At 36.6% G+C, this 13,097-nt stretch overlaps 1 protein-coding gene across 2 annotated transcripts in view; it reads right to left on the reverse strand.

Annotated features, from left to right (window-relative positions):
- Positions 1-13,097, reverse strand: part of LOC143172631 (protein ARK2N) — a 50,464-nt gene that overhangs the window by 17,251 nt on the left and 20,116 nt on the right. Inside the window, exon 3 of one of the 2 annotated variants that reach the window (XM_076362273.1) lies at positions 8,731-10,375. The exons of the other annotated variant lie outside the window; for it this stretch is intronic. Within the exon in view, the coding sequence (XP_076218388.1) occupies positions 9,921-10,375 (455 nt within the window). The 3' untranslated portion in view covers positions 8,731-9,920. Of the gene's footprint in view, positions 1-8,730; positions 10,376-13,097 lie in introns of those variants that run through there. 2 annotated transcript variants of the gene reach the window in all.

Here is a 13,097-nt window from a genome sequence, read left to right on the forward strand (position 1 = left end):
TAAAGATCAGTTTTGCAACAAGGTATGAAGAAATTCACAAAATATTTCCGATCAGATCTGCCTCCAAAACAACAATTTCATAAAACAATGTTATATTACAAACTTAAAACAGACCCGACAAAAATAAATGGGTAGTTAAATGTCAATGTATTAAAGACCAAACTGTTCGCAACATGAAATGCTGATGATTATGACTGGAAAAGAAGTCCCGATAATTAACTGAAAGGCAATCTTTGTCTTTTTAAAAGGCAATTACAAACTAATGGAATACCAAGTTCAAAATTAAGCTGGCTGATGTTCAGTTAATTATTTGTGAAAGCCGATGATTAATAATTTAATCATGCAGAAGTTACAACTGGACTGAATCATGAGAGGCATGTTTTCTTTCAGTCTTATCATCAGAGTTCAGCGTGAACATATATAATGTGATCTAGAAAAATAAACAGTCGAGTGCAGAAGATACGAGGGTCAAGTACAATATTGACTATTTGACCATTTTTTCAAGAGGTTATCTAAAATTTCAGGAGCTAGGTACTGTTTCTTCAGGTGTTGGTTTCTCTCGCTTCTTACTAAGATCTCCAAAAGCAGAAGCGAAATTTGATTTTCGATAATGTTGTCTACACAAGTAAAATTATATTTGGACAAAAGGCACCAATAGTCTCAAGTCAAAATTGTACCACTCCTACATGTATAATCATGCAAAAATGTATAATAAATGTATATACATGCAGAGTGATATTCTCATCACCTACCCATAGAAATAACTTGTGTGAAAGTCTTCATCAGTAGGAAATACAAGCATAAACTTGTTATCTGTAGCTCCACTCTTGTATCTTCCACACTTCCAAACAGCACACCTTATAACTTAGCTTAAATTTAGTATACATCAAACAGACAAAAATATTTTCAATATAATTTACATACCGTAATTATATTTATCAGTGTAATAGCCACCAATTTTTACAATCTGGAAAAAAACAAGCTGCCTGTTTACAAAGCAATCACAGCAGAGATCTATTTTTGCTTTTCTCAGCCTTGCCTTTCAGGATCAGATTTGGAAGTGAAATGAAAGGCCCCTGACACCAGGGTTATCCATATCTATCACCAGTAAATGACCAACGAGGCCAAGATAATGGCGACACTGCTGCAACAAATCCTAGGATTCCCAGCATGTATAAAAGAACAAATAAGCAATACATGCCTACGTGTGTTAAAAAACCAACAATAAATAAACCAGTATATAAGGTGTAGACAACTACAACTAGATGAAAGTTGCAGCGAAGGCATATTAAAAAAAAATGCTCTAAAAATCCTTCATTCCCAAAAGCCTGTTTCCTTTTCAGTGCTACAAGGACGGGACAGGAAGGGTTAAATTTGGAAGTAAATAATACTTCCCTAACCAACTACGTGATCATCCGATAATGTGATGCAAAGTGAACGTGTGGTACCAAGAAATAAGGACAACTGGCTTCAGCTAGGAAATAAGTGAAAAAATGCCTTCAGGTTGAAAAGGTGAAAGGATTAACTACAACCACAGTTGTAACTTATCATCTTGTCTTTACAATAGAGCCACTCCTCGTAATTACTGACTGTAACAGGATTTCAACAGCTAGAAAAACAGACACCAAAACAAACCATGCCAGAATCAAAATTTAATGTAGCACAATTAGGAGGTTCCCTGGTCAGTAATTTAAACAATCTATTTAAGAAAAATTGCATCTTTTGAGAAGCCAAGATAGCTGGAAGACTTATATTTCCCTGGTGATAAGCTTTAATTCATTTCTAAAGCAATAAATGCTTGAAAAAGACAAGGCTGAAAGTTAATAAGTACCAGCAGCAAAATACAGCTGTTGACATTTAACGTTAGCAGGGGGAGGGAAAGACTGCTTTTTTATTTTATTTTTTTTTAAAGAATTCAGAGGCAGAGGTCATCATGGGGACAAGCGTTTCCAAGTGTCCAATTCTCCCTTAATTTACACAGCTCATCAAAACTAATTCCGCTCAGGACAACCGAATCAGAAGCCACATGCACAAAAATTCAGGTCTACACATGTCAATTTTTATTTTAAGCTTGCAGCGTAGAAAATCCAGTAATTTCTTATCTGCTAGCCGCTCACATGCTTTTCACAGAGCCACATCTCAACATTCAGCGGTCTAAACCGTGCTGTAAGATCCACACTCCTACTATCCCTGAATTCATTATAATGGCAGCACAAGCAAGAAGGGGGAATCAACCGTAAAATTTCAGCTGTAGGTTAAAAGCAGCAATCCTGTAAGAAGCACCATACCTTTGCGCTGAAACGGCTGTGTATCAATGAGCAGCAGTACTTTAATACTAGATACAAAAGATACTAGCTAGCAGAACCTGAATTTCATCCTTTAAGTCACTGTTTCTCTTTAGCTTTCTTAAATTTAGGCATGTAGAGCCAAGCTCATCACCTAAACTCACTCCCACCGCAGCCAGAGAGAGGAACTTCAGGGTCAAGTAATCTCAGCCTAGAGATTGCAGCCTGGAACATCGTCATCTCCCCTCCTTCCCCATCAACAGAAAGAGCTTAGACAACCACCTTAGACAAGGCACCTAACTTCTACCCTGCTGAAGTTCAGCAAAATGAATTCCAGCCTTAGGGATGGGATTTAAACTTCGCTCTATTTTCTCTACAAGTAGAGGAAAAAGATCGAACTCTCCAGAGGACTATCCTGATGGAAAGAATTTCAAAATTAAAAGCCTAATTTTGGTGGTCTGAACCACCCTCTGGAATCATCAGTGTCTTTGCAATGAGGAGACGTGGAGCCTTATTTAGGTGTGAGTATCACCCTAAGCTTTAACACACACAGAACAGGTACAATAATAATAGCAATAATAATTACAGCACTTTATTCTTACAAAAAGCTTTCCATTAGTGGATCTCAAAGAGCTCCGAGGTGGTTATTAACCTCCTTTTGCCTATGGGGGAAATTGAGGCACGCAGAGATTTGCAGCTTGCTCAAGGCTAACAAGCAGAGGAGCTCAGCTTTGCCGAAAACACCACTCCCCTCAAATTACTGAGGTATTTTTAACTGGTAAATTATTGAGGAGTTTAAAAATAGTGTTTAGGAATGCTTTCGTGAAACACACAAAAGCTAAAAAGGCAACACACAGCGGTGTCCAGGTAATCGCGAGCCTGAGGAGACACGGCTTCTTCCAGCCTCACCTCTGCATCTTCACTGTGAACGTAGGCACTGCTTTGGCTCAATCTCAGTACTCTAAACTGCATTTATTTTTATACAACAAAAGAATACTGAGACATTTTAGAACAATAAGAGATCTAAGAATGCCCTCATTTACACTTGACGCTTAAATTTAAGAGATAACTCCATTTACTTCAAGATTAAGCAAAACATAGAACGGACTTGAATACCTATATAAATTTTAAGATCAGATGATCATTACAGTAATCAAAATAATCATATTTTGTGTGCCAAAACCTAGAAGATGCATCTCAAGTGACTTGCCAAGATAGTTTTACAGTAGACACATCAGTAACTTTGATCCAAACAGAAAGGCTTCATATACAAGACTACAGGCTGAAGTGACAGTCTTTCTGTTTTAGATAAACAATACAAACCTGGTATTATTTAAAACATGATCCAGAGCTGCGGTTTCATAAAGTATGTGCAGTTCAAATGGCATAAACCAGCTGAACCCTAAAACAATTCCCAAAGGGGGGTGTGGGGCTGGAGATCTGTGCTTTTTTTTATGTTGTTTAGCAACATGAAACGCTTAATTACTATTTATATTTATTTATTTATTCCAGGTTACAGTAGTTACATTTCAAAATTTACAGGGTTAGGCAAAGGATACATTGTAAATACAATAAAAAAACCAAAAGTAGTGTAACAACATTCTCTCTAAAATCATAAAGTGAACAAAAAGTTAGCGATGAATCCACTTTCCTCACATTTTCCTTCATTTCACACAGTAAAGCTTTTGTGTTTGGTTTTTTTTTTTTACCATAATAATAAAATAATAAAATCAAAACAACATGATCAAATGAGTATCTGTTCTGAGACTGGATCATTTTTAATATATCACAGCAAAAGACATCTCAAATTCAAGTCTTGCTGATCAACATTCATTCTTTCAGGCTTTTTGATGACTAGATGGAAAATATCTTGGATTTGTTTTACCAAATTATATCTATAAAGGCATAATAAAGTCTTTTTCATTGTGCGTTAAGCAAAGGCACATGGAACGTAGCCGCGTACTGAAAATATCAGGAAGTGGTGTGCACTTTATATCCCATGATAGGATTTGTTTTCCCTGATGCCACCTAATGATTCATTAATTATGGAAGCAGATACATTAGCCAGATCTCTTCCCCAGTTTTTCTTGCAAAAGTGTATCAGGAGGGTTTTGGAAACCATCACACCCTACTCTTACATAGCTATGACAGTTTAAAAAAAAAAAAAGATTCCCTATGTAAATACGACTTACATTAGAAAAAGGCAGGCAAACACGCACGCCATACGCATCCCTCCAGAAAACATCACATTTTTGCAAGTACAAACTGCATCTTGCCATGGAAGGACCGGTACAGCCTCGATGCAAAACTTTTGATGGTCCAGACTACCCCCCTGCTTGATCAGTCTGTGAGATTTAACAGAGCACTTGAAATCGTTTCTAACTTAATAAGCCTATTTTCCATGTGCCTTCATTTTGCTGACCTAACACTATGAGACTAATAAAATTTGTGAGAAAGACCGGTTTCTAGCTGCGTGTTTTGCAAGGTACTGTCCATCTCTATCAATCAGCCTGAATATTTTAGCTCCTACAGTACAAATTACACAGCGCATCTGTTTTAATGCTTCCAAATGTAACTGCACTGGTCACAGCGCAGATCTCGATTATTTTAAAAACATCTACTCAACTGGCCTGATTTACACACACTCATCAGGCAAAGACCCCACTTAAAGTCAGCTGAAAGATTCTCTGACCAAAAACTGCAGAATAAGTTCAATTTCTAATGAGGTGAAATGCTAGCCCCATTGAAATTAGTAGAAATTTTCTACTGCTTTTAATAGGGCTGGGATTTAATTTCTTAATGCCCTTGAAATATTACTTAAAAAAGAGATTTACAGTATGTGGATACAGGAAGAAACAAAATATATTAACAAGAGAAATCAGTGATAATAAATACATTTCAATTTGTAAAATAACAGCCAAATATAATCCCGTTTCATTGAAGTTAAGATTGGTCCTCCAGTCTTAACTCTAGCAGCTCAGATAAAATAACCTACCAATCCTGCAAAAACACTGAAAGACACTGTGAACTTAAAAAAAATAGAGATGTATATTTCTGCCTGAATTATTCTGTCCTAATACTGTTAAAAATAACACTGAAGAGCAGTATATCTGAAAGGTTTAAGATTTTTTTTTTCCACCCTGCTGTTATTTTTTTTGCAATAGAAACACTGAATAAAGTTTCACTGCCTTTACTTGAATTTGTTTTATATTGTAAATTACCTTAATTTTTTTTTCCCCTAAATAAAACCTGAAAATTCAGATGTTTTATTAGTAGCATGTGAAGCAAAACCCCAAACCCTCAGATAAAATGATGTGCGAAGGGTGGAATTCCTTTTTCTTACCAAGCCCCACTCGAGGGAGGGAAGCGGCACAAATGCTTGGGGAAGAACCTGCAGCCAAGCCTGCAAAAACACTGCGCACTAAAGCCCCTGGACTTCCAAGGACTCCTACACAGGGTCCAATTCTAGGAGCAGATCCTTTAATTTTTCATTTACTGCCTTGTCAGTTTGACATTTAGCGACATTTAAATCAGGTCTTTATGTAAAGACTTAACTTCTTGTGCACTTGCACAAAAAATGCTAACCAAGTAGCTGTGTTTCACCTGCTACTAAATCCCGACCCTGCAGTCACAGGGGTGTTCAATTACTCCCATGCAAACAGCTGCCACACTGAAAACACATAATTTGGTATTAAAAATGGCAATATAGAAACTTGAATAAGCCAGTTGGGTTTCATCTGGCACCATCTTCCCTGGAATTACACCAGCTGATCTGACTTGATGCATTTACTCTTTCAAACCATAAGATAAGGAAAATTCTTTAAAGAAACTAGAATGTTTCTTTACTCCATTCTGAAGTATAAAACCTAGGGCAATGAGAGAAACTCTAAACCACCATCTGTGATTCTCCAGGTCTGCGCAAAACTCCTACTGATTTCTCCTCTACTTGTTAAAGTTGGTGGTTTTGGAGTAATTAGTTGAGATGTGAGCATAAACATACATTCAAAACGTAACTCTGGGTTGGAAAGTAGGAGTTTCCTTCTGATAATCTTAAAAGTCTTAAATAAGGTCAGACTGCTTTAATGAAATATGGAATGGATGAGATTAAAATTTATGTTAAAATTTCAGCTGAAGAAATTTTAACTCCCTGAAAGTTTCTAGTCAAAGCCCTTTGAAAATAAGAGCTTATAATGGAAATCATGACAGACTTAACTGCAGCCATATAATATAGCAAAAATATTTCCAGGAGAAAAAAAAATAAATCTGAAATTATGTATTAGGGATCTGTTTTCTCGAAGCGACGCCAAAGACTGTCGCGCACACATTTAAAATACAGACTCATCACTAGTACTGGTATCTGAAGGTTGGTTTCTTCAGTGCCCTGCATCTTTCAGATTCACAATACAAAGCAAGAAGAGAGATGCTCCTGTTTCATTGCACAGCCTGCCAAATCCTTCACCAGGTAGGTTATACTACACCTGAACAACAGAAAGGTGGGGGTCCCCTCTCAGTTCCTAGAAGGAGAAACATGGAAAACAAGCTAATGGACCGAATATTCAACTGTGTAAATCAACGCACGCTTTTCATTTCAGAGGAGCTGATTTATGACAGCTGAAGATCTGGCTCCAGGTTTGAGGCAAGTGAAAAGAGCAACCAAATAAAAGAATATTAGCCATTTACAAAACCATTTACAACCATTGGTCTTGCACAGGTGTTCTTAACACCAGGTAGTTTTTGTGGGGAAATTAAGTTAAAATTATATCTAATGTGAACTATTCCCTCAGTCTTTTGCGTGCCGTGGAATAATTTTATCCTAGAAAGACTACAGCTTTAAAGTCTGTATGCCCAACTGCTGTAACCCTCTGCTTGTTCTTTCGCATTCATAGCTACTTGAATTGAAAAAAATAAACAATTAGCACAAATGGATAAAAATGTTTGAAAGCTTTTAATTTTTGCCTATAGTAACCAAATCCAAATTTTTATCTATTAATACACTAAATGATTTCAATTTTTTTTTTCCCAGAGATTACCTAATCAAGATATTGCAGGTTTGCAGAAATTTCACTGGCTAAATCCCTAACAAAGTTATTATCCATTTATGAGATCAATACGTAAAAGTCCGTTTCAGTCTGAGAGATAAATAAGTTCAGCTGATCTCCTTACACAATTCATTTTGAAACATCTAATTGCTCCATATATACTATTTTATAAAAAAGGTTAAGGGCATGCTTACAGACATACTGAGTTAAGTGACTCTTACACATTAAAAGAAACCAGTCACTGCAAAAAGCTGCTTCTGCATGCACGGGGAGACTTGTAAAGTTGTCATGCTTTAAAATATGCTGCTCTTATCATCGTCATAAGGTGTGTGTGTATATATATATATCTCTCAAATCTATGAACACCAGAAGGATCTGATTTTTTTTTAACTATCAGCAAATAATCTTCCCTGAAGGATCTTAAATTTTAAACACGAGGACGAGTTTATTAAATTGCAATCAAACATAAAATAACTCATTTAACTTTTACCTATAGTTAAGTTAAAAATGCACACAACGTCAGACGAGGGAGTATTCTTACAAGTTCATATCAAAATCTTTGTATCAAAATTATGCATGAAGGTGATTTGTAAAGAATTTATTCCAGTACTTAAAAATTATCTCCTGCATAGTCTTTCAAACAGTTACTCTGAAAATAACACAGCTCTCTAACCTCTTTTTTTTTTTCCTCATGAAGGCATCACATACTTAAAAAAAAAAGTAAGTCTGGGCCAAGAATAATGTTAAAACACCAGTGTTAGTATTATACTGATAACAAAAAGTGTTTCTTGAGTTCCTGTTAAAGGTTTGATCCAAACCCCCATATAAATTGATGGAAAGGCTCCCACTGACTTCAGGGAGGGGATAAAAAAAAAAATCAGACCTACAGAAGATACAGTGGTTATTTCCAACAGGAAGAAAAGGAATTACACTAAAATAATTAGGGAAAAAAGTGACTGTAGTTTAAAAAGCAAAATAACAGAGCTAAAGGAGACCTATAGTGTTCTCTTTACTTAAACTATGTCTTTGCAAAGACTTTCAAATTCCATTATTAGAATTTTCATTTGAATTAGAAACTTTTAGCAAGTTCTAACTGATGATAAATGTACATTTTTGGTAGTTGCGGAGAAGTTACTTCACATGAAGAAAGGCATTAATGGAGAGGTGACCAAAAAATCCCTGTGTGTAGTGATAATAGTAAGAATTAAATAGAGATTTCTAATATATAGTTTAAATTAATCCTACTTTAAACATCACAGTTTCAAGCCTGCCTATTCAGGATAACTATCAGTATAAAAAAATCCACACAATAGCAAGTTATTGTATTATTTAAATGAAACTAATGTTCTGGCATTCCCCATCACAAGTAAATAATGACTTCAGCGGCATTCAGACATGGTTCAGAAGCAGCTCTTGCTGTGTCACCCAGACCAGCAACCCCTACCTTCAGACCACCACAGTGTTTATTAATCTGACTGTCAAGCCTTCCTTTAAATTCCTGTGCCAAGACTCAATCCATCCACCGACGGCTGCTTATCTTAGGACTGACACGACTATTTTTATTCCAGCATGAAGGATGCAGTTTGATCGTATATACAGAAGGAAGCAGCAGCGCTTTGCGTGCACAGGTCATGCATGCACACGCAGTTGGGTGTGATTCATCTCACCTAACTTTAGTCAAAAGTTATCTATTCTAAACTGTTTATAAGGGAGGTTTAGACAACTAATGGAAGAGAAAGACACTGCCAGGAGGTATCCTTTGTAGGGGCTTATCTCTTCCCGTTGACTCAGAAGGAGATCCACAGAACAGCAAACTAGACACCTAAAATTAGAGGAGATGGCTTCCACCCAAACCGAACGCATATACATGTATACATGTGCGTATTTGTGTGCACAATATAAGATAGCTGCTTCCATAAATATGCCATGTGCAACACAGCAGTGACATTAATAAAGACTCTGGACAGAAAATTAACTACTAAATGGGAGACAAAAAATCAGCTGTGAACATTTGTTATATATAGCTAAATCTTTAGAGTAAACTTATTTATTACTTCTGCCTAAAAAGGAAGAAGAAAAAACTAACGTGTGACGTGTTCAAGCTGCAAAACTTGGGAGTAAACAGATAGTTAAGGAAATGTTACGGGTCTGTATCTAGGCTGGTTCTCTAGGGTACTTTACATCTTTAAATATAAAACTTATTTCCTTATATAAATGTTTTAACATGCAAAAAGAGCATTTAGATGAATACTCTGAATGCTCCTGTTGTAACAAACATAGCTCTACTGATTTTGGGGTATCTAAACAAGGATTCTAAGTTATATTTTCCCAAGTTTGGTGATGAAACCTTAGGGTGGTTCCCCCCCACACCTTTAAAGGTATTTGTATGCGTGTGCTGGCACATGCACGTGGGTATACTGTGGGGTTTTTTTTAAACTACATATATATTCTCTATAAATTAAAAAAAAAATATACCATACCATGGTAATAAAACCCAAAAGAGAAAACCAAAACAAACATATACGAAGAGAAAAGCAAACCTTGTTTTTAGCATAATCCAAAGTAACACCAAGATTGCAAAGATCGGACTTTAAGTTTATGATTGATTCAGATCAGGCTCTGCAATATTCCCATTCTCTGGAAAGATAGGTGGAAAATTGTTATTAAAAGTCGCTGGAAACTCTAGCGAAGCATCGACATTTTGATAGCCCACGTAAGAATTAAACGACTGCTGTGGAAGTACTTGGCTATCAGGCATCTGTATGAAAGCCCCTGACTGTGTGGTAGGGGGGATTCTTTGGCCAACTAGTTGAATTTTAGGTTCCCTGGGCTCCAGTTGTTGCTTGCTTTCTTCATCCGTGTCAAGACGGGTTAGCTTTTCTATCCACATGCGAAATTTCTCCTCTGTCTGCCTCTGCATCTCGGCAAAGCAGTTCATGGCCTCTTCCAGGACATTGCCTATGCAGTTCCTATCCCACACGGTGCCCCTGTCAAGCAATCCTGGAATTTCCCTGGTCGCTCCTCCAGATCCCCCAGCACGACTGAAGCCAGCTTTAAAGACATTGAGGCCATTTGATAAGACATCATTAAGTAAGAACATAATATTGTTTATTAAGGCATGTTAACTCAGGAAAACAAAACTTTTCTAATTGTGTCCCTTGGATATGACAACGGGGGAGGAATTAACAAATATTAACCAACAGTATTACCATAAAAAAAAATTTTATACTCACTGAGGTTATTATAGAAATTTTGGCTTCAAAATCATTTTTATTCTAGAATTCTCAGACAATTCTGTCACAAAGGTCTTTTTTTTTTTAAATAAACCAAATTAGTCCAATTCCCTTGCAATTTCTGTTTTGATTTCAACTGAAGGTGTCAAAAACATTGTACAATAACATGTTTAGTTCTGTTAGGCTGCCATGCAAAATACTACTATTTAACTGATAAACCTGAATAATTATGTGTATTTTACTTACATACTTGAACCCTTTTATAATGGCCTGTTAAACACACACAAAATTGTACACAAGATAACAGAGATAAAGGCTGATACAGCGATTGCAGCATCTAAAGTAGCCGAGCCCAAAGCTCTTGGTCTGATTTTGGAAAGCACACTGAACACCAATGAAGAGAATACACAACACACACACACACACACACGCAAGAAGATACGTGAATGCTATGCTAATACACGAGGTGAAAGCACCCTGTTCGGTCTGATGGACACAGCTACATGACAGGGGTAATCCACACGACCCGCAGGAGTGATCAACCTCACGCCAACCAGAAGCACGCCCTTCATGGCACCAGCCACCGGCTGTGCAGCATTTCTAGCGTTACTTCTAGCCAAGGCAGAAAACAGACAGGGCGTAGTTGGAAGGAAAGTGTTCTTCCTTCTGTCCATCAAAAAGATGGTTAAAATGACTGGCTTTGGGATCATTAGGAAGAACTTTAGCAGCAAGAAGAGAAGGCCATCCTCATTATCTTACTCTACGTATCAATAAGAAAAGGCAGTGGTATCTATATTTTTAAGTTTAGAGTTCACTCAGGAATCCTCTAGGAAGCAATAAAACCCCAAGAAAACGAGGCTCTGTACCTGTTTGAGGACTAATAAACAATATGTGCATGCTGTCTGAACGCACAAACGTTACCCAAGGTAATTCCAAAACAAGACAACCATCACATTAAACTACACAAAGCAGCTACAGAACCTGACAATTAACATGTAAACGTGAAATTTGTGGGATCCTCTAGCTTAAGAATAATAGAAAAACTCCTAAGAATGAGAGAAATCATTGCACAACCTAAGCAAATATTACTTAATAAAAACGTAAGGCACTAAATCTTTATTGGGATTCACTGTGTACATGAAATTACAGTATTACTTAAACAATACATTCCTTTTAGGAGCTATTTAAATGAGGTATATATAAGTCCTTCAGGAACAGCTGAACAAAGCCCAGGATTATTCTCTTACTTCCGAGCAGTAGCAATGCTACCTGTCGGGGGCCAAAAACATTCTATTAAAAACCCTACTTTTTTAGTCTTCTCTCCCATCTGTTTACCTATCAGACAGGCTGGAAGTTCAGCATTCAGGTCCTCTGCTCAAAAATAAACTACTTTATAGCAACTAATTTACATCCCTCCGACTGCATTTTAACTAAAAGTAATTAAGTAAAATGGTACCTTTTTCCTAAAACGTGGTTCCTTTTGTATATTCAATGTCTTTTTCCTCCCTGAAAAAAATATTCCTTCTGTTCATATACTCCTTGTGTTGAACATCCAATATGATTCTGTTTATTCATCTTTAGTCAGGGATCTTATCCCAAGATCAAGTAACTAAATGGCAGTCTTTCTGACTTCCACAGGCTTACAATCAGACACCTTTAAGTAATGTTAAGTTTTAATCGCAATTTAAAAAGAAACTATTGATGGTGATACGCGAGACAATCTAGCTAGGCTTTTAAAGTCAAGAATGAACTAGCATGGTCAAAGTTGACAAAACTGTTTTGCAAACTGGAGAGACTATTGAAATATATATTACCCTGCAATACTATTTTTAAAAGGCATCATTCAGAGCATAGCATATCTACAATTTACAGTAGCAGCAAATCAATGTTTCAAATGCTTTCCTTGCAGTTCTTGTAACAAGCCTTATTCAATCTTTTCTTTACTGGTGGCCTTCAGCGTTAAAAAAAAATTAATCAAGTCTAAAAATGCATTATATTAAAAAGCTAGCATTTATCTAACTGGTCCCTTTGCTATCTGTAAACTTGCAGCTCTATAGTTTTTGAAGTTACGCCGAGTTAAAAGGCAAAGAAGTTTGCAATCACAAAGGGGTCAGAATCCAAGAATAGTATCTTATTTTCAAGACAATACCTCCTGCAAAACAGCACCTAAGAAATGCCCCAGTGCTGTCTCTTTATGGGATCTATTAAGTACTATCCAAATAATGATCAAATCCAAAGTTATTTAATTTAGGAAACCTGACAATGTGACAATTTAAGAAGATATGCCACATCTTCACCCTAATTAGCAACGGTGGACTCCTTTCTGTCATTATGCTACCTGACATTTCCAAATGAGTATTTCACTGCAAATCACTCTTAACGGATTTTTTTCCCTGTTCTTACATAGTTGTCATTCTGAGTCACTTCAACCAAATTCATCCCTTGCAAGATGCTTCATCCAAGGTCTACGCACAAATCTTAGGAGGAAGTAACCTGGCTGAGAGTCCCTCACACACACTGTGCCCCTCTCTTTGGATTTC

The sequence above is a fragment of the Aptenodytes patagonicus genome, chromosome Z (genome assembly GCF_965638725.1).
Source record: "Aptenodytes patagonicus chromosome Z, bAptPat1.pri.cur, whole genome shotgun sequence".
Classification (NCBI taxonomy): domain Eukaryota; kingdom Metazoa; phylum Chordata; class Aves; order Sphenisciformes; family Spheniscidae; genus Aptenodytes; species Aptenodytes patagonicus.